General features: G+C 48.8%; 1 protein-coding gene across 1 annotated transcript in view; it reads right to left on the bottom strand.

Annotated features, from left to right (window-relative positions):
• LOC142856553 (peptidyl-prolyl cis-trans isomerase A-like) overlaps positions 1 to 27625 on the bottom strand; it is a 483278-nt gene extending 455653 nt beyond the window's left edge. Inside the window, exon 1 of the mRNA XM_075984129.1 lies at positions 27591 to 27625. Coding sequence (XP_075840244.1) covers positions 27591 to 27610 — 20 coding nt within the window. The 5' untranslated portion in view covers positions 27611 to 27625. The remainder of the gene's footprint in view (positions 1 to 27590) is intronic.
• Positions 27626 to 27914: the final 289 nt, after the last annotated feature.

The raw sequence follows: 27914 nt of genomic DNA, 5'->3' as shown, positions 1-27914 counted from the left end.
ACAAGTGGCCCTTCTCCAACAGTCACGACTGGAGGTTCCTTGAACAACTTCATCAGAGTCCCCATTCATGAGGACACAGCACCTGAGCTCCCCTCAAAGGCTGTGTGGTCTCTGTGATCTGCTGTGGGATAATCCTTTCATATGCCATAGATATGGATTTCTCTCACTGGTTGATAATAGAGCTGATTTGGGCTATAGTGAGGCAGAATAAGGTTAGGCGGGAAAGCCAAACTGAAAACAGAGGAAGAAGGGCAGAGTCAAGAGATGTGAGCCATCTGGTAAAATATGCATTAGTAGAAATGGGTTACTTTAAGTTGTAAGAGCTAATTAGTAAGAGTCCTGTGCTATAGGCCTAACATTTTGCAATGAATATAAGCTGTTGTGTGATTATTTGGACAGATAAGCTCCACCTCCACTTACAGTGGTCTATTGTACTTCTTCCTCCTCCTGCAGGGAGCTGGTTGATTGCACTACCAGAGACAATGCAGATGGCAGAATAGGAGTTTCATGGTCCTTGGAACTGAGTTTTCCTCTTCTATATAAAGAGAAGTGAGCAGAGACAAGGCAAAATGGATCTCACCCTGAGTGAAGACAGAGCTTGAAGAATCAGTTGACAGTTCTTGTTCACTGAATGAGTCTAGATCAGTGACTGTTCCATGTGTAATGGCTAGCAGAACACATGGCATCCTCATTCTTCTGAGACAGTGTGACCACGGCCATCTAAGGTGTGAGAGTCATGATAGGCAACAAAATGAGTGTATGATATGAAGTCACCAGAGAAAACACAAAGAGGAAGGCGGAATCGAGGCGTTTCTCTGTTCTCCAAACTCTCCAGGAAGAATTTGAGGAGAGGAGTATGGGAGAGAAAACAGATAATGAAACAGTACTGTGAAAAACCATGGAATCCAGAAATAGTGGTTTCTAGAAGGCGGCACCCCTGAAAATCACGGAACGGACGAATGGAGGTGGCAGAGAGATGCTCACCTATGTCGAACAGGGCTGAGAGAACAGAAGGCAACTGAGGCAGAGGACTCTGAAGCCTCTTTCACGGGACTCTGGGATGTGTAGTCCCCATTGGCTTTCAACAAACCCTCTCAGGGATGAAGAGGGGCCAGCAGCACCAGAGATACAAGGATTGAGGAAGGGTTGATTAGGAAGCCCCTCCTGAGAACAAAGTAAAGACTAGACTCAGAATTGAAAAGGTGGGTCACGTGTGAGAAACATCAGCCCTAACCTGCTGCTGTTGGGAGGTTGGAGAAAGATCGGAGGATGCACATCTGAGCAGATGGAGACAAACCAGCTATGGGAGTAAGGCCAAAGAAAGAATTCATGGCATTTGGGAATGTTACTAGCTCTTGTGGGAAAGTTCAACTTAGATCAGAGGAAGGTTGGAAAAATCCTGGTCAGATATGCAGAGAGGAAGGCCCATCAAAGGAGGAGACTTCCAGAATTCTCACCAGCTCCTTATTTGTTTCCCTATCCTGCGTGTCCTTCTCTTTAGGGATATACCATGAGTAATACTTATTTAATTAGCTCACTTGCCCACTTGTTTAAGACCAACAAATCAGCAATAAATTCAAATAGTCTCCTGCTGTATTGATAACCACTCTTTCTCAGCTGTCTTCAGAGTGCCTACTAGCTCAGAAGCTCAGAAGGGAGAGGAGTCAAGACATGTGGGGGATGGTGGTAGGGGGCACAGAACACTGACAGTCTCTTCTTTTTGACTATATGACTCAGAAAACTCCCCACAGTGCTGGGTCTCCTGTTCATTGTTGGGCTTTGCTGTCTTCATATGATGCTATGATATCTAGATGCAAGATGGAGCGTATCTATGTCAGAACCCAGATCAGAATCCAGACCAACATTCGGAAAGAGCATATTTGTGGGAACATGACGTATTTACAGTCGATGAGGCAGTGCTTGATGTGTTTCCATTGGTTCTCCCCCTCACAAGCCCTCATTAGAGTCCTTCATCCACCTTACAGAAGCGAGCAGCTCCTAGCTGATGCTTGGTAATAGGACGTTCAGGGCTTCCTTATTCCTGTGTGATTAATGTCACTAGTGGTGGATAGTGAGTCCCTGGGAGTCCAGGTGGGTTTAGAAAATAAGAGGAACTCAAGAGCAACTCAGTTCAAAGCCACTCCAAGGATGACACCTGTATTTTCTGGTAACTGAGGTTTTGAATTTTTTTAATTAATTTATTTTTTTATTGTAAGTTACAAATTCTAGTTTTCAAAGACTGGGAAAGCACTTAGGAACACTGTGAGAGGGGAAGGGGGAGGTCCCCTTAAATTAAAATCTCTGGTTTCTACTCATGTACCTCTTAGTATTCCTTGTAGCAAGAGCCAAGCGTGTGGGGTGGGGGAAGAGAAGAGACATATTAAAATAAAAAATTGTAAAACTTTTCCTTCTTTTTTGCCAACTTAAAATACTTACTATATTTATGATTTAATCAACTCATTACTCCTGATCCCAAAAGAACACATCCCAGAATTAAAAAATCAGGGATTAAACTCTACAAAAAGCCGTTCTGCTTGAGCTTGTGAGCAAGGATTGGGACTATGTTTCAGAGGAGACAAATCCACCACCAGGATAGAGCAGAATAGACTGGAACAGACTGCATGCTGCTCCAGACTTCTTGAGTGCTGCCCTTGCTCTTTAGGCATGGGGAGAACCTTAAATGGGTCCCCAAGAACCTGCAGCACCCACAGTGACATGGTGTATAGCCAAAGCCACACGAATACCAAAGTAGGCAAAAACTTTGTATAATTTTATCATCTCCAGCATCTAGCTTTAAGATATATATAGGAATAAGCAAACAAAATCTTGTTGGTGGCACCTGTGAGTATATTTTGAAATGCTATTAGCTGACAGCACATCTTGTTCGGAACTATCTTTAGTAGGTGCTCAGATGAGGGGGAGCTGGGTTGTCACAAAATTAACGGGAAATGACTACATTGGAACAACTCGTGAAGATGCTGGGACACGGGAGGAAAAAGGGGCTCTGCTCTGAACTATAACTGTTTGCTTCAGAGCTCGGTGCTTCCTAATTCACCAAGTAAAATACTGCAGAAATACTTCCTCTCCAGCTCTGAAGGAATTGGCATTTGTCTACCTTTGAAAGTCAGGAAATATTAATGAAAGAATACAAACAGAGAAAAGGATTAAGTGTTAGTGTGACAGTAAGAAGTGGGGCTACTCCAGATGATGACACCAGTGTCACCTTGAGGTGCTCATGGAATTGTGACTCAGTACGAGGAATATGCTAACTGCCTTTGGAAACTGCTCGCTCTCTCTCTTTTACATGTAATGCATGATGGGATGATATCTGCCTTTGAGACATATGGATGGATATTATTAGTCTAAGGTACATCTTCAAGCCAAACCAGAGGCATCAATCTTTAGATATTTACTTGATTCCTTTCTATTGCTATATTGCTATCACGAAATATGTGTACTGGTCACTCTATTGAGAAAGAAATATTCATTTGAGTTATGATCCTAGTGGCCAAAGCATTAAAACAGGAATGGTCCTGTGTCTGACAAGACAGTTCTGGCTTTGACATAGCATAGAAGGGAGTGGGAAAACAGACTTTCCATGTGCAGAAAGGACCAAGAACATGAGCTGGCTTTGCTTTATAGAAACCTCCCTTAGGGGTAGGCAGGACAGCTCAACATGTAAAGGTGATTGCATCTTCCTGAGTGTGATCCCAGGAAGTCTAGTAGAGCTGGAAGGAGAGAACTAACTCCAAAAAGCTGTCTTCTGACCTTCATATGTGTGGCTTGTGGCATACACACACATGCACACGCGTGTGCACACACACACATACACACACACAACACACACACACACCAGCACAGAAATACAAATATTAATTAATTAAAACTGAAAAAAAAGCTCCACACTCAAGAAAACTAACTCGGTCCTGTGACAACTGCATTAATCCCTTCCAAGGGTAGCACAGCCACAGTCTAAGCACCTTCCACTCTAGAGGATCAACATCTCAATGTCGCTGTGTTAAAGAACAAGCTGCCTTCAGATCAACCTTCCAGGGTCAAGCTCTTTCAAATTGTGGCAATACACAATCTGTGGATTTGTTAAAATCTGGTTTTACCTTATCACCATACTAAATATTGCTGAATTAAGAATATTTCTACAGGAAAAGTGTTATTTTCCAGATTTTTTTTTTTAAAACAAACTCCGACAAATGATCATGGAAGACAATTGTCCTTGCTACCAAGCTGCCTTCTGGGCAGCAGTGACAATGGCAGGACCCTAAAGCTGCGCAGCTTCTCAGCAGAACCTTACAATTTATGATCATTTATACCTTAAGTCATGTGCAGGAATATTTTTTCCACCATTCTTTGGGAAAACACCACAGAATTGTATCCTCATCTCCAGCTGCATGGCGGGTATGGGTTTAGAAGGCTTATCTCACACAAACTTTGTCTGAAAGTGAGAGAGAGACAACTTTGTGCTAACATTGTGTACTATCATTTGTACTAACATTCTTGGATGAGCAAACACTGTATGGACATCATTAGGCAAGCTTGTTGGTGGTAAATTTTCTGTGTGTGACTGTTTGACCTATGTGTATGTATGTGAACCACAAATATGCAGTGTTCTGGCAGCCATAAAAATGGTCAAATTCTCTGGAATTAGAGTTACAGACAGTTAAGAGCCATCATGTGGGTTCTGGGAACTGAATGCAGATCCCCTGGAAGAGCAGTCACCTTCCAAAAGCACTTCCCCAGACCATAAAACACAAGCTAACCACACTGGGTGTGGGGGAAAGCCACTTTCTGGAAGAGTGGGAGCAGACAGGTGCTTTGTGACCCTCTGAGAGCTCCTCAACCTGAGCTTGCTGACGATGTGACCCTCTGAGAGCTCCTCAACCTGAGCTCGCTGACGAGGCTGGTGTTTGCTGCTGTTTTGTCAAGTTCAAGGTGAAGAAGAATTTGGTGTCTTCTGAATCCTGTCGAGGGGTTCTCTGCATTATTAGGGAAGTGCTGTTGGAAGGTGCTTGAACTTCAGGCAAGGAGGCAGCCATTGATGGCAGGACAGTCTTCAGAGACACCACGGACACTGGAGAATTGTTGGGGAGCCAAGGGAATAGGGGACTGAGTAGTATGTGAGCTTGCTAGGTGTGTGGATCCCAAGAGTCATTGTGCTCTCTTATTGTCAATTCCTTGTGTGCCCAAAGAGGTCCAGAATGTAACTATGGTCTCTTCTGTCCCCACACAAAGGAACAATGTTGCTGTATTGGGGATGGAGCGCAGGAGACTCAGTGGCTCCTCCTTGAGGTTGTTTTCTATGCTGTACACATTCTAGCCACCAGAGAACCTAAACCAAAACCTATTAGAAAGTACATGTCCTTCAATATGTTCATCCTACAGTGAAATAAATGAAAGGGAAAATGTAAGAATTTATAGAAAACGTAGTGACATATATGTGTCATGTCTGAAGTCCTCTCAGCTGCTCTGGAAATGGTATGTCAAGATACAGTACTGACTAGAAAACATAGCAGAAACTTCCCTTCTCTCTCTACACACACACACACATACACACAGGGAAATAGAATATGTATATATACATGTGTATGTTATGTATTATAGTATATGTAATGTGATATATGTGTCTGTGTATAATATATAATATATGTTACTAGTAACACACATACCAAAGCTCAAGCAAACTTTCTCAGACACTTCACAGTGGGCCCTACACAGAGGGAAACCCGAGGTACTGTCACATACCAGTATAGAGTCCTGATAAATGTTTTCATGCTGGCATGGGAAATGGAGTCACGAGAAGAGAGAGTGAAAACATCGAGGTTTCAAAATCATGTTGAGATTTCATCTTACAATAAAAGGTAATAATTACCGTGTTCTAACATGATTGCTGCTGGTATTTGAGGAGCATTGTGTCATGATTTCTCATTTTGATATATTAATCTATTTAGTTTTACTAAGGTAATTTCTAAATTGGCAGGTTGTTGTGCAAAACATCTTCTTGAAAAGAGCCAAGTCTAACATGACGCACATGAATTGGGAGAGCACATGTGAATTTTTCACAGAGCTGTGTGTGTGTGTGTGTGTGTGTGTATGAAGGGAACAGGGTTTCTAGTGCTCTGTCCATTTCTCTAACTTATAAAGGTCCTATCACAGGGTTTGCAGCTACCATTAAGCAATACCCTGCCCGATTTTCTCATAAGACCGTCTCAGACAACAACCTTGCATCTGCATAACTGTCCTGCTTTTGAATTCCATGCTAATTTTCATTCTTCAGCCAGGGTTTCCTTCCCCTTATACTGCTCAGAGATCTCAGCCTTCTCTATCTGACAGTCACGTGCTCCTGATCGCTGTGGCGGTGAGGCTAATCACGGAACTCGGGAGGTGTGTTTCATTTAAAGCACTCAGCTCTCTTGAGTGGTACCTGAGGGAATTAATGCTTTGCCAGCTTGCTTTCAAGAGGGTCCTCTCATCTGCTGCTGGAAATGGTGTGTGAAGATGTAGCATTGGCTAGAGATCATTGCAGACTCCTGCCTTCTCTCTTTACATACAATCACACATGTGGGAAAAGAGATATATGTATATGTGTGTTATTATATATATCGTAATATGTATTATACAATCTATGTGTATTTGTGTGTCCAATAGATGTAGCATTTGAGTCATTAAAAAAGATAAAACCTACTCATTTAGACAGTATCCTCTGACTTAAGGCAGGCTTTCTCCTATATTGGGTGATTTGAGCAACTGATTGCTAAAGAAAGCTTGACTCTGGAATTCAGTAAGGGTGCCTCATTTATATACACACCCCTCCACACACATACATGCAAGGACACAAATGTACTCCCCCACACACCTACAGTCACAGCATCCTAACATACACACACATAGATATAGACACACAGACACAAACACACACACACACACACACACAATCTTCCTCCTAAGACAGAGGATTACCTTCCCCACAAGACCAGGTTTTCTAGCTCTAGGCAGGGGAAAGAAACATCTTGCCTATGAGAACAGGTCCACATACATACAAGGTCCAGGACATCCTGAGAAGTGGATAGATCTGGAGACAGAGTCACAAAGACAAAGATGCCTGTCTCCCTCCGCAGGCTTCACTCCAGAAGGCTTGTTTCTCTCCACACCCCCCCCCCCTTTCTCTGCTTTCCTCCGTGGTTCTTCTCACCACATGGTAAGTTACCCAGTAATTACATGTAAGCCGTAGCTTCATACAAACACTGGTGGTGTGACTACCCTAGGTGTGTAGGCACCACATACACATTTATGCATGTGTGTGCGCGCATGTGTAATGTGTGTGTGCCTATAGATATGTATGTACATATATGTACACATGAGTATCTGTGTTTCATGCATGTCCTGAATGTAGTTCTATGAAATGTCATGATTTAATTTAGTGTTCTGACCAGTAACATTTCACGGCAGGTTTATCAAATAGAAATGTCGTTCTGTGAAGACTTTTGAACAACCAAAGCTATTGTCACTGTATTCCATATCTCTCAAAAGAGTGTGTCCATGTTCCTCTCGCTTCCCTTAGAGGTCATATTACAAGTATATAATCTCACAAAACTCTCAAATGAGAACACTATGCAAAAAAGGATTTGGTCCAATAATAGAAGGTTTGCCACAAATAAGCAACCCATGGTATAAGGCCACTGGGCAAGAGCACGTAGCCAGAGATCACACAGCTTCCTGTTTCTGAACAGGAACAAGCTCTCTCCTTCCTCCTCATCCCAAGGAGTCTTTGAAAAGGTTGGCATTCCCACCTCCAAGTTCTTCATCATACTGTGCACATCAGCACATCCAGGACTGGTCACACTTGGCAATCATGAGCTTTCCTTTACCCAGAAAACCTTCAGCGTTAAGGATGGGGTTCCCACAATGTGCCATCTCCAAAGTGTGCCAGAGTGGAGCTGACTGTCCTGGGGCCATGGTTAAATGGCCCACTCACTTAGAAACTGGTAGAAACAGTTTCTTCTCTTTATATCCCTGGTAGGAGGTCTGTGAAGAAGCTGGCTGACATGAGAGCATGCTGTGTTTGAGAATTCTTGGGGATAGATTGCCTCGTGAGCAGGAGTATTTTCACCTTGTCCCAACAGCAATGTTCTTAGCATCCTACAAATGGCTTTCTCTCGGGGATTCCAAGGGTTGGTCTGATGTGAGGCTCAGTCTCACTGTGCCCATATTCCCTGTCCCTCCTCCTTGTAGTATTTTGCCTTCCCACCTTCATCTTCTTCCAATGAAGCTGCCCCGAACAACTGGGATGCAGTCTCCTGGGCAGGGAGGCGATGACTCTGTTGTAGGACTGCACAGTGGCTTTTGACAAACGTCTCTAAAGTCAGCCTGACTGGCTCTTAATTGGTCACTCTGGCTCACTCTCCTCTCGTGCTCTGCTCCAAAATTAGAAGCCTTTCACACAGACAAGCCTCTCTCTTGCTCCGTGATGTCCATTCCCGTCGCTCTGAGACACACAGGGCTCACAAGCAGCCCCCCCCCCACACCCGCCAGCAGTTACTCAAAGGTCAGAAAACTGTGTGAGAAGAGAGAAAAGAAAATGTCAGCCTGGGAATTGCTGAGTGTGTGCATGTGCAGAAGGCCAGATCTTTTAAAAGATAAATATCATAGACAGAGAGTGTGCTAAGGGACCTCCATCTCTCACAGTTTACTGTGGAACTGATAACCTCCAAACTGCTTAGCATGGCTTTCCACGTAGCACTCAGATATCTGTCCTCTGTCCCACTCAGTATCAGCCCACCTGCAGTCAGTCTTTGCAGTTCTGATTATTGGTCTTTAATTGGTCCAGATTAGTTTAAATGTTCACAATTAGAACTTTAGACCTGGGTCAGGAAATGGGGGTCATTTCCTGAAAAGAGAATGGAAGAGTCGAGGGATGGCAAGAACACCATAAAATGTCACTTCCTGGACAAGGCATGGCGGCAGTGTCACTCTGATTCCTTCCACAGAAACTGCCCAACGTCCCACTATGGAGATGGGAGGGGTTTGTGAGGCCTTTTCCTGAGGGGCCATTGGTCATTAATGGCTGATAAGGGACAGGAGTTATTTTTGACACTGATGGAATCACTAGTCATCCATATCTTCATATTTCAATAAGCGGTGCTTATTAAAATGATCATATGAGACTCAGAGAGTCTCGTGTATACACTCAAACCAATGTAAAAGCAAGAAGGGAAACTGCTGGGAAGAAAGGGGCTCATGATTCTAGATGGGAAGGTGAGAAGAGAAGGGAGCGGGAGAGCCTGTGACCACCAATGCTATAGAGGTGCATGGAGTATACAAAGAATCCCTTAATCAAAAAGGTAAGAAAATGTGCAGTGTTGCCCAAAATGTTTACCTAATGACAGATACTAAAACACATTCATTTTAGTTAGGTAGGAAACAAACAAATAAACCAAGTAGATTAGAGAGCCTAAAAAAAAGAAAATTATGCTACTTACTTCTATCAGGTGACTCAAGTTTGAAAACAGTGTCAGCATAAAACCACAAATACAGAAGCTGGAGGGACGGCCCAACAATTAAGGGTGCTTGTTGCACGCATCCCTTCAGATGCCACAGTCTGAGTGTTGTTGACCTCATCTTCCAGAGAGTAGTACCTACCATACTACTCTTAAGACATAGCTTTGTCTGGCAAGTGTTGTTAGTTATGGGGACACCTGCTCACTAACCCTGGAGCAATTCTGTTGCCACCCTGACACGCATCCACCTTGGCAGCACTTTCTGGAATATTCTGCAGTGAACTGCCCCTGCTGTGCTGGTTGCTCTGGACCCATATGACTACTCCAAATAGATTTTTAATGATTCATGGACCATGTAGTTTGGGATTTTTGCTTCATATATTTCTTCAGCAGAATTGATCTCTAATTTCTCTTATATGAAGACAAAGGTGTCTTCTCAATAAGCGAATCACTTAATTTCCCACAGCTGAGGAAAGAGGAAAGATACCCAGTTACCTATGGGAAATTTAACTCCAGTGTGAAGGTATGGGAAGGAGTGGATTGCCTATATTTAAGGAATATAATTTTCATCTTTTTCCTGACACAGTAAGAAATGAATTCACAAACCTATTTCTAGTCATCTTTCCCCAGGTCCAGTCACACCCTTCACAAATACCCATGGGGCACTTATCCAAGTACTCAGAGCTGGAGGAGTTTGATAATTCTTTGTTTCTCTTCAAATAACATTATTTTCATTTATTTTACATACCAACCAGTTTCCCCTCCCCCTTCTCCTCCCATCCCCTCCACTTTCCCATCTAGCTTCCTCGCATTCACTTTTCCTCCATCTCCATTCAGAAAGGGACAGGCTTCCCATGGGCTTGCACAAAGCATGGCACCTCAAGTCCAGGCAGGACTGAGCTCCTCCTCTTACATCGAGGTGGGCCAGGTAATCCAGCATTGGGAACAGCCTACCCAAAGCCAGCTAACCACCAGGGAGAGGTCCTTACTAAGAGACCAAACTACACGATTGTCACACACATGTAAAGGCACTAGGTGAAACCCATGCAGGCTCCCTGATTGTTGGTCCAGGGTCCATGAGCTCCTGTGAGCTCAGGTCAGCTGTCTCTGTGGGTTCCATCGTCGTGACACCCTTGGCTTGTAAGACTCCTTCCTCCCTTTCTTCTGCAAGACTCTCGGTGTTCAGCACAGTGTTTGTCTGAAAAGTGATGTCTTGATGGGGGATGGAGTGTTTCAGGATTAGGGAGAAACCTGGTGCCAGGGAAACCCCCAGAAACCCACAAAGATGACCCCAACTAAGACTTTTAGCAATAGTGGATAGCGTGCCTGAACTGGCCAGCTACTGTACGCAGATTGGTGTCCTCCCTATTTGCCCGCAGAGATACTCTATCCAGTAACTGATTGAATATTTATTTATTTATTTTTTTATTAAAAAAAATTTCCGCCTTCTCCCAGCCTCCCATTTCCCTCCCCCTCCTCCCACTCCTCCCTCTCTCCCCCCACTCCTCTCCTCCTCCCTCTCCAGTCCTAAGAGCAGTCAGGGTTCCCTGCCCTGTGGAAAATCCAAGGTCCTCCCCCCTCCATCTAGGTCTAAGAAGGTGAGCATCCAAACTGGCTAGGCTCCCATAAAGCCAGAACATGAAGTAGGATCAAAACCCCGTGCCATTGTCCTTGGCTTCTCATCAGCCCTCATTGTCCGCCATGTTCAGAGAGTTCAGTTTTATCCCATGCTTTTTCAGTCCCAGTCCAGCTGGCCTTGGTGAGCTCTCAATAGATCAGCCCCAATGTCTCAGTGGGTGGGTGCACCCCTCAAGGTCCTGACTTCCTTGCTCATGTTCTCCCTCCTTCTGCTCCTCATTGGGACCTTGGGAGCTCAGTCCGGTGTTCCAGTGTGCATCTCTGTCTCTATCTCCATCCATCACCAGATCAAGGTTCTATGGTGATATGCAAGATATTCATTAGTATGGCTATAGGATAGGGTCATTTCAGGTTCCCTATCCTCAGCTGCCCAAGGAACTAACTGGGGACATCGCCCTGGGCACCTGGGAGCCCCTCTAGGTTCAGGTCTCTTGCCAACCCTAAGATGGCTCCCTTAATTAAGATATATGCCTCCCTGCTCCCATATCCACCCTTCCTTTATCAGGCAATACCACCCCGAATGCGCCTGATCTCACAGATTTTCTGTACCCTTGTTAGAATCCACATTGGGGTGTCAATTTATGATTAGATGTGAAACTCTCAGCAAAGCCGGTTAGAGTCAAGAAGACATATAGCTGGACTTGGTAACTACATGTTGAGGCTTAGTTTGAAATCTTTTCTGAGGGGCTGGGGAGCGCTTCTATGGATGAGGCATTAATTTTACTGTCCACCGAGTTCCCCAGGAGCACCTGACATACAGGCAGTGTGTACAGAGAGGCGATGTGTACAGAGAGGCAGTGTACACAGAGAGGAGGTATGCACAGAGAGGCGGTGTGTACAGAGAGGCGGTGTGTACAGAGAAGTGGTGTGTACAGAGAGGCGGTGTCCAGAGAGGAGGTGTGCACAGAGAGGAGGTGTGCACAGAGAAAGGTATGCACAGAGAGGCGGTGTGCAGAGAGAGGAGGTGTGTACAGAGAGGCGGTGTGCACAGAGAGGAGGAGTGCACAGAGAAGAGGTGTGCACAGAGAGTAGGTGTGCACAGGGAGGCAGTGTGCACAGAGAGAAGGTGTGCACAGAGAGGAGGTGTGCAAGAGAGGCGGTGTACACAAAGAGGAGGTGTGCAAAGAGAGGTGGTGTGCACAGAGAGGGGGTGTGTATAGAGAGGTTTTGTGCACAGAGAGGCGGTGTGTACAGAGAGGCGGTGTGAACAGAGAGGCAGTGTGCACAGAGAGGCGGTGTGCACAGACAGGCGGGGTGCATATTGAGGAGGTGTGCACAGAGAGTCGATGTGTACGAGGAGGCGGTGTGCACAGAGAGGCGGTGTGTAAAGAGAAGAGGTGTGCACAGAGAGGCGGTATGCAGAGAGGAGGTGTGAACAGAGAGGAGGTTTGCAGAGAGGAGGTGTGCAGAGAGAGGAGGTATGTACAGAGAAACGGTGTGCACAGAGAGGAGGTGTGCACAGAAGGAGGTGTGCACAGAGAGGCGGTGTGCACAGATTGGAGGTGTGCACAAGAGGAGATGTGCAGAAAGGAGGTGAGCAGAGATGAGGAGTGCGAAGAGGAGGTGTGCACAGAGAGGAGGTGTGCACAGAGAGGAGGTTTGCAGAGAGGAGGTATGCACAGAGAGGTGGTGTGCACAGAGAGACGGTGTGCAGAGAGGAGGTGTGCACAGAGAGGTGGTGTGCACAGAGAGGAGGTTTGCAGAGAGGAGGTATGCACAGAGAGGTGGTGTGCACAGAGAGACGGTGTGCAGAGAGGAGGTGTGCACAGAGAGGTGGTGTGCACAGAGAGAAGGTGTGCAGAGAGGAGGTATGCACAGAGAGGTGGTGTGCACAGAGAGACGGTGTGCACAGAGAGGATGTGTGCACAGAGAGGAGGTGTGCACAGAGAGGAGGTGTGCACAGATAGGTGGTGTGCACAGAGAGGAGGTGTGCACAGAGAGGTGGTGTGCACAGAGAGGTGATGTGTACAGAGAGGCAGTGTGCACAGAGAGGGGGTATGTATAGAGGGGAGGTTTGCAAGAGAGGCGGTGTGCACAAAGAGGAGGTGTGCACAGAGAGGAGGTGTGCACAGAGAGGAGGTGTGCACAGAGAGGTGGTGTGCACAGAGAGGGGGTGTGTATAGACAGGTTTTGTGCACAGAGAGGCGGTGTGTACAGAGAGGCGGTGTGCACAGAGAAGGCAGTGTGCACAGAGAGGTGGTGTGCACAGAGAGGCGGGGTGCATATAGAGGATGTGTGCACAGAGAGTCGATGTGTACGGAGAGGCGGTGTGCACAGAGAGGAGGTGTGTACAGGGAGGCGGTGTGCACAGAGAGGAGATTTGCACAGAGAGGAGGTGTGCACAGAGAGGAGGATTGCACAGAGAGGAGGTGAGCAGAGAGGAGGTGTGCACAGAGAGGAGGTGTGTACAGGGAGGCGGTGTGCACAGAGAGGAGCTTTGCACAGAGAGGAGGTGTGCACAGAGAGGAGGTTTGCACAGAGAGGAGGTGTGCAGAGAGAGGCAGTGTGCACAGAGAGGCGGTGTGTAAAGAGAGGAGGTGTGCACAGAGAGGCGGTGTGCACAGAGAGGAGGTGTGCAGAGAGGAGGTGTACACAGAGAGGAGGTTTGCAGAGAGGAGGTGTGCAGAGAGAGGAGGTGTGTACAGAGAGGCGGTGTGCACAGAGAGGAGGTGTGCACAGAAGGAAGTGTGCACAGAGAGGCGGTGTGCACAGATAGGAGGTGTGCACAAGAGGAGGTGTGCAGAAAGGAGGTGAGCAGAGAGGAGGAGTGCGAAGAGGAGGTGTGCACAGAGAGGAGGTGTGCACAGAGAGGAGGTTTGCAGAGAGGAGGTGTGCAGAGAGGTGGTGTGCACAGAGAGACGGTGTGCAGAGAGGAGGTGTGCACAGATAAGTGGTGTGCACAGAGAGGAGGTGTGCACAGAGAGGTGGTGTGCACAGAGAGGAGGTGTGCACAGAGAGGAGGTGTGCACAGAGAGGAGGTGTGCACAGAGAGGAGGTGTGCACAGAGAGGAGGTGTGCACAGAGAGGGGGTGTGCACAGTGAAGTGGTGTGCACAGAGAGGCAGTGTGCACAGAGAGGCGATGTTTACAGAGAGGTGGTGTGCACAGAGAAAGGGTATGTATAGAGAGGAGATGTGCACAGAGAAGAGGTGTGCACAGAGAGTATGTGTGCACAGAGAGGAGGTGTGCACATAGAGGTGGTATGCTTAGAGAGGAGGTGTGCACATAGAGGAGATGTGCAGAGAGGAGGTGTGCACAGAGAGGAGGTGTGCAAGAGAGGAGGTGTGCACAGAGAGGAGGTGTGCACAGAGAGGAGGTGTGCACAGAGAGGAGGTGTGCAAGAGAGGAGGTGTGCACAGAGAGGAGTTGTGCAAGAGAGGAGGTGTGCACAGAGAGGAGGTGTGCACAGAGAGGAGGTGTGCACAGAGAAGAGGTTTGCAAGAGAGGAGGTGTGCACAGAGAGGTGGTGTGCACAGAGAGGTGGTGTGCACAGAGAGGAGGTGTGCACAGAGAGAAGGTGTGTACAGAGAGGAGGTGTGCACAGAGAGGAGGTGTGCACAGGGAGGAGGTGTGCACAGAGCGGCAGTGTGCACAGAGATGCGGTGTGCACAGAGAGGTAGTGTGCACATAGAGGATGTGTGCACAGAGAGTCGATGTTTACAGAGAGGCGGTGTGCACAGAGAGGAGTTGTGTACAGGGAGGCGGTGTGCACATAGAGGAGCTTTGCACAGAGAGGAGGTGTGCACATAGAGAAGGTTTGTACAGAGAGGAGGTGTGCAGAGAGAGGCGGTGTGCACAGAGAGGCGGTGTGTAAAGAGAGGAGGTGTGCACAGAGAGGCGGTGTGCACAGAGAGGAGGTTTGCAGAGAGGAGTTGTGCAGAGAGAGGAGGTGTGTACAGAGAGGCGGTGTGCACAGAGAGGAGGTGTGCACAGAAGGAGGTGTGCACAGAGAGGCGGTGTGCACAGAGAGGAGGTGTGCACAGAAGGAGGTGTGCACAGAGAGGCGGTGTGCACAGATAGGAGGTGTGCACAAGAGGAGGTGTGCAGAAAGGACGTGAGCAGAGAGGAGGAGTGCGAAGAGGAGGTGTGCACAGAGAGGTGCTGTGCAGAGAGGAGGTGTCCACAGAGAGGAGGTGTGCACAGAGAGGAGGTTTGCAGAGAGGAGGTGGGCACAGAGAGGTGGTGTGTACAGAGAGGAGTTGTGCACAGAGAGGTGGTGTGCTTAGAGAGCGGGTGTGTATAGAGAGGTTTTGTGCACAGAGAGTCGGTGTGTACAGAGAGGCGGTGTGCACATAGAGGATGTGTGCACAGAGAGTCGGTGTGTACAGAGAGGCAGTGTGCATAGAGAGGCGATGTGTACAGAGAGGCAGTGTGCACAGAGAGTCGGTGTTCATAGAGAGGCGGTGTGCACAGAGAGGTGATGTGTACAGAGAGGCAGTGTGCACAGAGAGGAGGTGTACACAGGGAGGCGGTGTGTACAGAGAGGTGGTGTGAGGAGAGGAGGTTTGCACAGAGAGGAGGTGTGCACAGAGGAGAGGTGTAAAAAGAAGAGGTGTGCACCGAGAGGAGGTGTGCACACAGAGGTGGTGTTTACAGAGAGGCGGTGTGCACAGAGAGGGGGTTTTTACAGAGAGGAGGTGTGCATAGAGGTGGTGTGCACAGAGAGGCGGTGTGAACAGAGAGGAGTTGTGCAGAGAGAGGAGGTGAGCAGAGAGGAGGTCTGAGGAGAGGAGGTGTGCAAAGAGAGGAGGTGTGCACAGAGAGAGGTGTGCACGGAGAGGAGGTGCGCACAGAGAGGAGGTGTGCACAGAGAGTTGGTGTGCACAGAGAGTAGGTGTGCACAGAGAGGAGGTGTGCACTGAGCGGATGTGTGCACAGAGAGGTGGTTTGCACAGAAAGGCTATGTGTACAGAGAGGTGGTGTGCACAGAGAAAGGGTATGTATAGAGAGGATGTATGCACAGAGAGGAGGTATGCACAGAGAGGTGGTGTGCATAGAGAGGAGGTGTGCACAGAGAGGAGGTGGGCACAGAGAGGTGGTGTGCACAGAGAGGAGGTGTGCACAGAGAGGAGGTGTGCACAGAGAGAAGGTGTGCACAGAGAGGCGGTGTGCAGAGAGAGGCGGTGTGCACAGAGAGGAGGTGTGCAGAGAGGAGGTGTGCACAGAGAGGTGGTGTGCACAGAGAGGTGGTGTGCACAGAGAGTATGTGTGCACCGAGTGGCGGTGTGTAAAGAGAGGCGGTGTGCAGAGAGGAGTTGTGCACAGAGAGGAGGTTTGCACAGAGACGAGGTGTGCAGAGAGGAGGTGTGCACAGCGAGGAGGTGTGTACAGAGAGGAGGTGTGCACAGAGAGTTGCTGTGCACAGAGAGGTTGTGTGCACAGAGAAGAGGTGTGCGCAGAGAGGAGGTGTGCACAGAGAAGAGGTGTGCGCAGAGAAGAGGTGTGCACAGAGAGGCGGTGTGCACAGGGGCGGTGTGCACAGAGAAGTGAAGTGTACCGAGAGACGGTGTGCACAGAGAGGTGGTGTGTACAGAGAGGAGGTGTGCACAGAGAGGCGGTGTGTACAGAGAGCTGGTGTGCAGAGAGGGGGTGTGTACAGAGAAGCCGTGTTCACAGAGATGATGTGTGCAGAGAGGAGGTGTGCACAGAAAGGAGGTGTTTACAGAGAGGCGGTGTGCACAGAGGAGGTGTGCACAGAGAGGAGGTGTGCACAGAGAGGCGGTGTGCACAGAGATGAGGTGTGCAGAGAGAGGCGGTGTGCACAGAGAAGAGGTGTGCACAGAAGGAGGTGTGCACAGATCGGCACTGTGCAAAGAGAGGCGGTGTGCACAGAGAGGCGGTGTGCACAGATAGGAGGTGTGCACAAGAGGAGGTGTTCAGAAAGGAGGTGAGCAGAGAGGAGGATTGCGAAGAGGAGGTGTACAGAGAGGCGCTGTGCAGAGAGGAAGTATGCACAGAGAGGGGGTGTGTACAGAGAGGAGGTGTGCAGAGAGGAGGTGGGCACAGAGAGGTGGTGTGCACAGAGAGGAGGTGTGCAGAGAGGAGGTGGGCACAGAGAGGTGGTGTGCACAGAGAGGAGGTGTGCACTGAGTGGAGGTGTGCACTGAGAGGCGGTGTGCACAGAGAGGAGGTGTGCAGAGAGGAGGTGTGCACTGAGAGGAGGTGTGCACAGAGAGGCGGTGTGCACAGAAAGGAGGTGTGCACAGAATGAAGTGTGCACAGAAGGAGGTGTGCACAGATCGGCGGTGTGCAGAGAGAGGCGGTGTGCACAGAGAAGAGGTGTGCACAGAAGGAGGTGTGCACAGATCGGCACTGTGCAAAGAGAGGCGGTGTGCACAGAGAGGCGGTGTGCACAGATAGGAGGTGTGCACAAGAGGAGGTGTTCAGAAAGGAGGTGAGCAGAGAGGAGGATTGCGAAGAGGAGGTGTACAGAGAGGCGCTGTGCAGAGAGGAAGTATGCACAGAGAGGGGGTGTGTACAGAGAGGAGGTGTGCAGAGAGGAGGTGGGCACAGAGAGGTGGTGTGCACAGAGAGGAGGTGTGCAGAGAGGAGGTGGGCACAGAGAGGTGGTGTGCACAGAGAGGAGGTGTGCACTGAGTGGAGGTGTGCACTGAGAGGCGGTGTGCACAGAGAGGAGGTGTGCAGAGAGGAGGTGTGCACTGAGAGGAGGTGTGCACAGAGAGGCGGTGTGCACAGAAAGGAGGTGTGCACAGAATGAAGTGTGCACAGAAGGAGGTGTGCACAGATCGGCGGTGTGCAAAGAGAGGCGGTGTGCACAGAGAGGCGGCGTGCACAGATAGGAGGTGTGCACAAAGGAGGTGTTCAGAAAGGAGGTGAGCAGAGAGGAGGATTGCGAAGAGGAGGTGTGCACAGAGAGGCACTGTGCAGAGAGGAAGTGTGCACAGAGAGGAGGTGTGTACAGAGAGGAGGTGTGCAGAGAGGAGGTGGGCACAGAGAGGTGGTGTGCACAGAGAGGAGGTGTGCAGAGAGGAGGTGGGCACAGAGTGGTGGTGTGCACAGAGAGGCGGTGTGCACAGAAAGGAGGTGTGCACAGAGAGGAGGTGTGCACAGAGAGGAGGTGTGCACTGAGTGGAGGTGTGCACTGAGAGGCGGTGTGCACAGAGAGGAGGTGTGCAGAGAGGAGGTGTGCACTGAGTGGAGGTGTGCACAGAGAGGCGGTGTGCACAGAAAGGAGGTGTGCACAGCGAGGAGGTGTGCACAGCGAGGAGGTGTGCACAGAGAGGAGTTGTGCACAGAGTGGCGGAGTGCACAGAAAGGAGGTGTGCACAGAGAGGAGGTGTGCACAGAGAGGTTGTGTGCACAGAGAGGCGGTGTGCACAGAAAGGAGGTGTGCACAGAGAGGAGGTGTGCACAGAGAGGAGGTGTGCACAGAGAGGCGATGTGTACAGAGAGGCGGTGTGCACAGAGAGGGGGTATGTATAGAGAGGAGGTGTGCACAGGGAGGAGGTGTGCACAGAGTGGGGGTATGTATAGACAGGAGGTGTGCACAGAGAGGATGTGTGCACAGAGAGGAGGTGTGCACAGAGAGGCGATGTGTACAGAGAGGCGGTGTGCACAGAGACGGGGTATGTATAGAGAGGAGGTGTGCACAGAGAGGAGGTGTGCACAGAGAGGGGGTATGTATAGAGAGGAGGTGTGCACAGAGTGGGGGTATGTATAGAGAGGAGGTGTGCACAGAGAGGATGTGTGCACGGAGAGGAGGTGCGCACAGAGAGGAGGTGTGCACAGAGAGTTGGTGTGCACAGAGAGTAGGTGTGCACAGAGAGGAGGTGTGCACTGAGCGGATGTGTGCACAGAGAGGTGGTTTGCACAGAAAGGCTATGTGTACAGAGAGGTGGTGTGCACAGAGAAAGGGTATGTATAGAGAGGATGTATGCACAGAGAGGAGGTATGCACAGAGAGGTGGTGTGCATAGAGAGGAGGTGTGCACAGAGAGGAGGTGGGCACAGAGAGGTGGTGTGCACAGAGAGGAGGTGTGCACAGAGAGGAGGTGTGCACAGAGAGAAGGTGTGCACAGAGAGGCGGTGTGCAGAGAGAGGCGGTGTGCACAGAGAGGAGGTGTGCAGAGAGGAGGTGTGCACAGAGAGGTGGTGTGCACAGAGAGGTGGTGTGCACAGAGAGTATGTGTGCACCGAGTGGCGGTGTGTAAAGAGAGGCGGTGTGCAGAGAGGAGTTGTGCACAGAGAGGAGGTTTGCACAGAGACGAGGTGTGCAGAGAGGAGGTGTGCACAGCGAGGAGGTGTGTACAGAGAGGAGGTGTGCACAGAGAGTTGCTGTGCACAGAGAGGTTGTGTGCACAGAGAAGAGGTGTGCGCAGAGAGGAGGTGTGCACAGAGAAGAGGTGTGCGCAGAGAAGAGGTGTGCACAGAGAGGCGGTGTGCACAGGGGCGGTGTGCACAGAGAAGTGAAGTGTACCGAGAGACGGTGTGCACAGAGAGGTGGTGTGTACAGAGAGGAGGTGTGCACAGAGAGGCGGTGTGTACAGAGAGCTGGTGTGCAGAGAGGGGGTGTGTACAGAGAAGCCGTGTTCACAGAGATGATGTGTGCAGAGAGGAGGTGTGCACAGAAAGGAGGTGTTTACAGAGAGGCGGTGTGCACAGAGGAGGTGTGCACAGAGAGGAGGTGTGCACAGAGAGGCGGTGTGCACAGAGAGGAGGTGTGCAGAGAGAGGCGGTGTGCACAGAGAAGAGGTGTGCACAGAAGGAGGTGTGCACAGATCGGCACTGTGCAAAGAGAGGCGGTGTGCACAGAGAGGCGGTGTGCACAGATAGGAGGTGTGCACAAGAGGAGGTGTTCAGAAAGGAGGTGAGCAGAGAGGAGGATTGCGAAGAGGAGGTGTACAGAGAGGCGCTGTGCAGAGAGGAAGTATGCACAGAGAGGGGGTGTGTACAGAGAGGAGGTGTGCAGAGAGGAGGTGGGCACAGAGAGGTGGTGTGCACAGAGAGGAGGTGTGCAGAGAGGAGGTGGGCACAGAGAGGTGGTGTGCACAGAGAGGAGGTGTGCACTGAGTGGAGGTGTGCACTGAGAGGCGGTGTGCACAGAGAGGAGGTGTGCAGAGAGGAGGTGTGCACTGAGAGGAGGTGTGCACAGAGAGGCGGTGTGCACAGAAAGGAGGTGTGCACAGAATGAAGTGTGCACAGAAGGAGGTGTGCACAGATCGGCGGTGTGCAGAGAGAGGCGGTGTGCACAGAGAAGAGGTGTGCACAGAAGGAGGTGTGCACAGATCGGCACTGTGCAAAGAGAGGCGGTGTGCACAGAGAGGCGGTGTGCACAGATAGGAGGTGTGCACAAGAGGAGGTGTTCAGAAAGGAGGTGAGCAGAGAGGAGGATTGCGAAGAGGAGGTGTACAGAGAGGCGCTGTGCAGAGAGGAAGTATGCACAGAGAGGGGGTGTGTACAGAGAGGAGGTGTGCAGAGAGGAGGTGGGCACAGAGAGGTGGTGTGCACAGAGAGGAGGTGTGCAGAGAGGAGGTGGGCACAGAGAGGTGGTGTGCACAGAGAGGAGGTGTGCACTGAGTGGAGGTGTGCACTGAGAGGCGGTGTGCACAGAGAGGAGGTGTGCAGAGAGGAGGTGTGCACTGAGAGGAGGTGTGCACAGAGAGGCGGTGTGCACAGAAAGGAGGTGTGCACAGAATGAAGTGTGCACAGAAGGAGGTGTGCACAGATCGGCGGTGTGCAAAGAGAGGCGGTGTGCACAGAGAGGCGGCGTGCACAGATAGGAGGTGTGCACAAAGGAGGTGTTCAGAAAGGAGGTGAGCAGAGAGGAGGATTGCGAAGAGGAGGTGTGCACAGAGAGGCACTGTGCAGAGAGGAAGTGTGCACAGAGAGGAGGTGTGTACAGAGAGGAGGTGTGCAGAGAGGAGGTGGGCACAGAGAGGTGGTGTGCACAGAGAGGAGGTGTGCAGAGAGGAGGTGGGCACAGAGTGGTGGTGTGCACAGAGAGGCGGTGTGCACAGAAAGGAGGTGTGCACAGAGAGGAGGTGTGCACAGAGAGGAGGTGTGCACTGAGTGGAGGTGTGCACTGAGAGGCGGTGTGCACAGAGAGGAGGTGTGCAGAGAGGAGGTGTGCACTGAGTGGAGGTGTGCACAGAGAGGCGGTGTGCACAGAAAGGAGGTGTGCACAGCGAGGAGGTGTGCACAGCGAGGAGGTGTGCACAGAGAGGAGTTGTGCACAGAGTGGCGGAGTGCACAGAAAGGAGGTGTGCACAGAGAGGAGGTGTGCACAGAGAGGTTGTGTGCACAGAGAGGCGGTGTGCACAGAAAGGAGGTGTGCACAGAGAGGAGGTGTGCACAGAGAGGAGGTGTGCACAGAGAGGCGATGTGTACAGAGAGGCGGTGTGCACAGAGAGGGGGTATGTATAGAGAGGAGGTGTGCACAGGGAGGAGGTGTGCACAGAGTGGGGGTATGTATAGACAGGAGGTGTGCACAGAGAGGATGTGTGCACAGAGAGGAGGTGTGCACAGAGAGGCGATGTGTACAGAGAGGCGGTGTGCACAGAGACGGGGTATGTATAGAGAGGAGGTGTGCACAGAGAGGAGGTGTGCACAGAGAGGGGGTATGTATAGAGAGGAGGTGTGCACAGAGTGGGGGTATGTATAGAGAGGAGGTGTGCACAGAGAGGATGTGTGCACAGAGAGGAGGTGTGCACAGGGAGGAGGTGTGCACAGAGAGGAGGTGTGCACAGAGAGGCGGTGTGTACAGAGAACGGTGTGCACAGAAAGGTGGTATGCACAGAGAGGCGGTGTTTACAGAGAGGAGGTGTGCACAGAAAGGAGGTGTGCACAGAGAGGTGGTGTGCACAGAGAGGTGGTGTGCACAGAGAGGCGGTGTGCACAGAGAGGTGATGTGCACCGAGAGTTGCTGTGCACAGAGAGGTGGTGTGCACAGAGAAGAGGTGTGCACAGAGAGGTGGTGTGCACAGAGAGGCGATGTGTACAGATAGGCCGTGTGCACATAGAGGGGGTATGTATAGAGAGGAGGTGTGCACAGAGAGGAGGTGTGCACAGAGAGGTGGTGTGCACAGAGAGGTGATGTGTACAGAGAGGAGGTGTGCACAGAGAGTCGGTGTGTACAGAGGCGCGGTGTGCAGAGAGGAGGTGTGCACAGCGAGGAGGTGTGCAGAGAGGAGGTGTGCACAGAGAGGAGGTTTGCACAGAGAGGGGTTGTGCACAGAGAGGTGGTGTGCACAGAGAGGAGTTGTGCACAGAGTGGCGGAGTGCACAGAGAGGCGGTGTGTACAGAGATGCGGTGTGCAGAGAGGAAGTGTGCACAGAGAGGAGGTGTGCACAGAGAGGAGTTGCGCACATAGAGGCATAATGAGGTAGAAGATGGGGGCTATATCACATGGCTGCAAGCAGGTAATAAGTCCTATTGGCTCTGATGACAATGGTTTCTTTGGGAATGTCTGATTCTTGGTTAAGCTGAGAGGGATGAATTCTCAGTCAAAGGTAGGCTAATGGGGATTCACTTAGCAGAGATGGGGTGGGGTTGTTTTGTGTGAAACATCCCGAGCCTCATTGAGCTTGACTGTTTCAATTGTCCAGTTATGTAATCCTATTAAATGGGGGGGGGGACTGTTTTGAAGATATTATCCTTTGGATTCAGTATGATTCAATCCTTGTCATTCAGGCTGACCCACGATACACAGCAAGATGGTGGGGGTATTGTTACAATTTAATGTAGATGTAACAGTGGGCTGTCTCCTTAAGTTTAGAAGTTAATCATCTTTCCCAAGAACTGAGTATTGGCCAACATTCATTCTTGGAAGGGGAAGGGAAAGGGAATGAAGTGTGGACCAAAGATATCCAGGCTTTGACTCTGGTGACTCCGAACAAGTCTCCTTGTTTACAAGTTATGCATTATTTGGCAGTCATAGGCTTGACTGTCACACTAAAGGGGGATGTAATCACAACAGAAGGACTATGAACATGACCCAAGCAGGTCACATGGAAATGTTGCTCTGCTACACAAGAAAACAATGCCTGCTTTACATATTGTGACTCCGTCTGGAATAAAGTTCTCCTAAGTGAAAGCAAAAGCATGAAGGTCACACATTCATAGCGTACATGGTTATCATTACTGCAGCTTAGGCGAAGGGCAGAAACTAGAGTTCAAACATGAGAACTGCTCAGTGGTACCTAGTAGGAAGGAGCCCAATGCAGGTGTGACTGTCCTTCACAATGGGGGGTGCGATGCAGACAGCAAAAACTGTCCTTCTCCATGAGGAGGGTATTGGAGGGATGGAGAGAGAGAAGGACGAGGGGGAGAAAAAGGGGAATCAAATACAAACTCAGATACTGGATTGAAGTCTACCAAGAGCCTCAACTTATTCTCTCTCTTTCTCTCCCTCCCTCCCCTCCCCCCAATCCATTCTCCTGTGCTTTGTTTCTTTCCCTGTCCTCTATGTACCCTTTGTGTCTTCCGTTACCTCCAGTTCTTTAGAACCAGAGATCTTCCAGCTGCAGCACCTGATGTGCCCCGTGGTTTGCGGGAGATTTAAAAATAGTGTTTTCTCTGTGAATGTAGGATTATCTCTACATGAAAACCTCGTCAGATAAAGAGTTGACTGCTGAGAAAGGATAAAGGATACAGGATAAGCTACCATCAGTGCCTGAGGGCGTTTACCTTTCTCCAGGCATGAGTTCATTTTGCCCTTGCAGGGACCTCAAATGGTTGAGCTTCTCTTCTAGTGTCCTGGTTCCCTTGTATCTTGTGTGTGTGTGTGTGTGTGTGTGTGTGTGTGTGTGTGTGTGTGTGCAGTTGACTGTAGGTATTGTTGAACCAATTTGCTTTGCAGGACACTCAGGAGCCAAGTGACGGATTTGCCTACACTCCCTTTAAACAAGAATGGCTCTTGGAATTGATGACTCTGATGTCCTTAGATTAAGAGGAAAGCTTCACCTGCCCCCATGTACCAGCAATTTTCATAGGGACTTCCCATAACTAAGCAGTATGAGTCTATCATGCGGATGATGGCAGATGACAGTGATGCCGATGCTGGGCCACATTTACGAGTTCTTAGAGAACCCAGGGGACTCTGCATGAAGTGTGTCCCTGAACATCTACATCACCTACAAGATAAAGTCACTGCCAGCTGCCTGTCAGAGAAGAGGCCTTTCCACAGTCAAGTTCTAAGTAGTTTGAGGAAACAGCAATGAAATCCCAAAGTGTGATTTAGCGGAAGTTGTTGGGGAGGGGTGCTGGTGTACTCACAGCCCAAGAAGTCCCAATGTCTGCTGCCCTTCTAGATCCAGGTGGCTTCTCCACTAAAGAACTGACTGTCTGATTCCATTGTTTTGCAGCCATGTGCCTCTCTTAGACCACAGAGCTCTTGACTGGGAAGGTGTGTGTGCTATTACTGTGGCCAGAGCAGGAACTGTGGGGCAAAACTCTGTGATAGCAGTTAGTCAGTATGTTTATCTCAGTTTAGTGTTCCCACAGTTCCTCAAGTGTGCGTAGCGTGTGTGCTTATGTTACATCATTCCCTGAAAAAAAGGAGGAGAGCAAGTGTGTGTGTGTGTGTGTGAGAGAGAGAGAGAGAGAGACAGAGACAGAGAGAGAGAGAGAGAGAGAGAGAGAGACAGAGAGAGAGAGACAGAGAGAGAGCAAAGTAAAAGAGAAAGAGAAATTCTGTTCCAAACAAGGAAAGGTTTTGGCTTTATGTATTACTAATCAATAGCAAAAGATTTAATTTTCTAGTCAGTTTTTTCAAAATTATTTTAAAAGTATTGTCTTAATCTTACAATACCATAAACTGATTTCCAGGTGAATCCCCAAGTCCTGTGGATTTGATACTGCCAGCCTCCTCTTATAATCGTACTCACGCTTCCTGTTTCCCTTTCCTCATTAAGCAGACACTTTCCACGTTGGGTCTTAACATCAAGGTTAAGCAGAACCCGAGGAGCGCTTCGCCCCCAACATCTCGAGGTTAAATGTAGCAGGTGCTCCTTTTTCAGGCCCTAATTACACTGCCAACCATGTGATGTCAGCCGGAAGTACGGTGACTCCCAAATGCACTATGAGAGGCGGAAACTGAAGTTTTAACACATTCTAAATGAATCTTAATCCTACCAGATAGAATCTGATTCATACACAAACTCTTGGGAGTCAAACCCATCGTAGTGAAATGAACTGTAATTGTTCAGAGACATGTTCCAGACTTCAGAAAGACACCATTGGCAGTAAGATACACCACCTCCCCCTTCTTACTTCCTCAGATACTGTATTGTAATTACAGTATTGATTACCTCCAAGAGATTGGTTCCTGACATCAGTGTTGTTTGGTTAAGTCAGCCAACACTACCATGACAGATTAATTTTGTACCGATTAGAGAACAGCCCATCATAGGTCTTGGGCTTATCGCTGAATGTTTCAGATTCATGGCAGCTTCTTCACGCTAGTGTGAACTTGAATTTCCCAGACATGTTTCAGTCGAGGTGATTTTTATAATTGGGGCTGTTACTTGTCTACCAAGAAGCCCACAGATAAAGGAGCTTTGACACCCACTTAGGTGTCTTCAGGAATCGAGGACAATTCTCTCAGCAGCTAAGCTCTTCAAGTCTCCTCAGGAAGAGCTGTCAGAAGCAGACCTTCAGCAAGAATGTGTGAAGTCAGGTTAGAGCTTCTCTTTGGAGAGCTGGTCCCAGGGGCCAGTCTTTGCAGTTCAGCCCAGACTTTCCATGCTTCTCTAACAGAACTCCACCCATCTGTAGCTATTTATGGTTTTTGTGAAGTTTCATTTCTTATTTTACTGGATTAGAGAACGCTTCTTAATTATTTGGCTGCTATAACAATTAGCACTTCTGGCGAACTGCCTCTTCTCAGATCAAGCACCTACACCTCCTATTTCATCTGGAATTGATCTTGTGGGTAGAAAGTGCTTTTCTATCAGCCGTGATCATCTGCAGGGGAGTGAGGCTGCAAAGACAGACACTCTTGTTCTTTTAATGGTTAAATCAAAGCCTTGATTTCATATTTTTGAAATTGTTCCTTTTTTTTCGGTTTTTCAAGACAGGGATTTCTCTGTAGCTTTGGAGACTGTCCTGGAACTAGCTCTTGTAGACCAGGCTGGCTTCAAACTCATAAAGATCTGTCTGCCTCTGCCTCCCGGGTGCTTGGATTAAAAGCATGTGCTAATACCACTGCCCAGTCGAAATTGTTCTTTTAATAGTTAAATCAAAGTTTTTTCTTCATATTTTTGAAGTTTGTTTTTTAATAGTTACAACAAAGCCCTTTCTTCATATTCTTGAAGTTTCTTTTGGAGGAGGATTCTGATATGTTTTCTAAATGCACACATTTTTAATCTATTCTTTAAATATACCTTTAAGTTAAGCATTCTTAAAAATCAATGAATCTCATGAAACATAGAGTATATGATCCATCTTGTTTTATAGTCAAGAGTGTAATGGTGTGATTTCTTTGTATAAGAACATGCTAGAACTTTAGGTCCTGTCTCAGGACTGCAGTAAAACAACCACAAACAAACAAACAAAAATAATGCAGGAAAAATGATAGACAAGCCTTTCCAGTGTTCAAGGCATTATTCTTGATCCTCTCCAGCTACAACATCCATTTTCATTTGCAAAAGGTCTTCCCAACATACTCTACAGATTTATATTTTTTGTATAATGGAAGCCTGGTCATCCTGTGTGGATGAAATGTGTTGATCTAGGTACCTGCTCCTCTGCCAGGCCATGCCATGGACATTACTGCACTGGAACAGTGATCTAAAACAAACCCCATCTTCCCTAAATTGCTTTAGTTATGATAATTTATTACAGCAACAGAAACATAAGTAATGCAGTTGTCCTGAAAGGCGGCCAGTCATACATATGTATACACACACACACACACACACAACATGCATGCTCACGTGGAGACATATTGTATCAATTCCTACTGATATGCAGAAACAAGGATTTTTGGACTTGGTCATAGTTGTAGGGATTTGTTTTTCTACCACCAGGGATTGGACCGAGAGACAGAGAATAGGAACAGGAAGTTCCTATACACTCTCAAAGCCTATTCTTCCCCCGACCCAGGGATATACTTTCCCCAGTGAAGCTGTACTTCCTAAAGTGTCCATAACTTTCCTTCCCAAACAGTTCCACCAACTTTGGATCAAGCATTCAACTGCATTAACCTCTGGGTGATAGTTCTCATTCAAGCCATATGGGTTTGTATAAGTTTATCCAACTCTGTCAGAAGAAAAATGTCAACCCATAGCCAGAATGATTTATAATTTACTTTCTAGAATGTTCACTGTCAAGAAAAATTTTACAGCTAATGATTTCAAGGAAATAAAACACATTGATTTGTGTTTTTTCAGTAATAAATATAACAAAAAGATGTGGGGCTGCCAGGCTCGTGCCGCTTTGCCGACACCGCTGTTCCCTCTCACGGCTTGCTGCAGCCATGGTCAACCCCACCGTGTTCTTCGACATCACCGCCGATGGCGAGCCCTTGGGCTGCATCTCCTTCAAGCTGTTTGCAGACAAAGTTCCAAAGACAGCAGAAAACTTTCGTGCTCTGAGCACTGGAGAGAAAGGATTTGGATATAAGGGTTCTTCCTTTCACAGGATTATTCCAGGATTCATGTGCCAGGGTGGTGACTTCACACGCCATAATGGCACTGGCAGTAGATCCATCTACGGAGAAACATTTGAGGATGAGAACTTCATCTTGAAGCATACAGGTCCTGGCCTCTTGCCCATGGCAAATGCTGGACCAAACACAAATGGTTCCCAG

The sequence above is a fragment of the Microtus pennsylvanicus genome, chromosome 8 (genome assembly GCF_037038515.1).
Source record: "Microtus pennsylvanicus isolate mMicPen1 chromosome 8, mMicPen1.hap1, whole genome shotgun sequence".
Taxonomy (NCBI): domain Eukaryota; kingdom Metazoa; phylum Chordata; class Mammalia; order Rodentia; family Cricetidae; genus Microtus; species Microtus pennsylvanicus.
The sequence above is the reverse complement of the archived record's forward strand: the minus strand, read 5'-3'. Positions and strand labels throughout refer to the sequence as shown.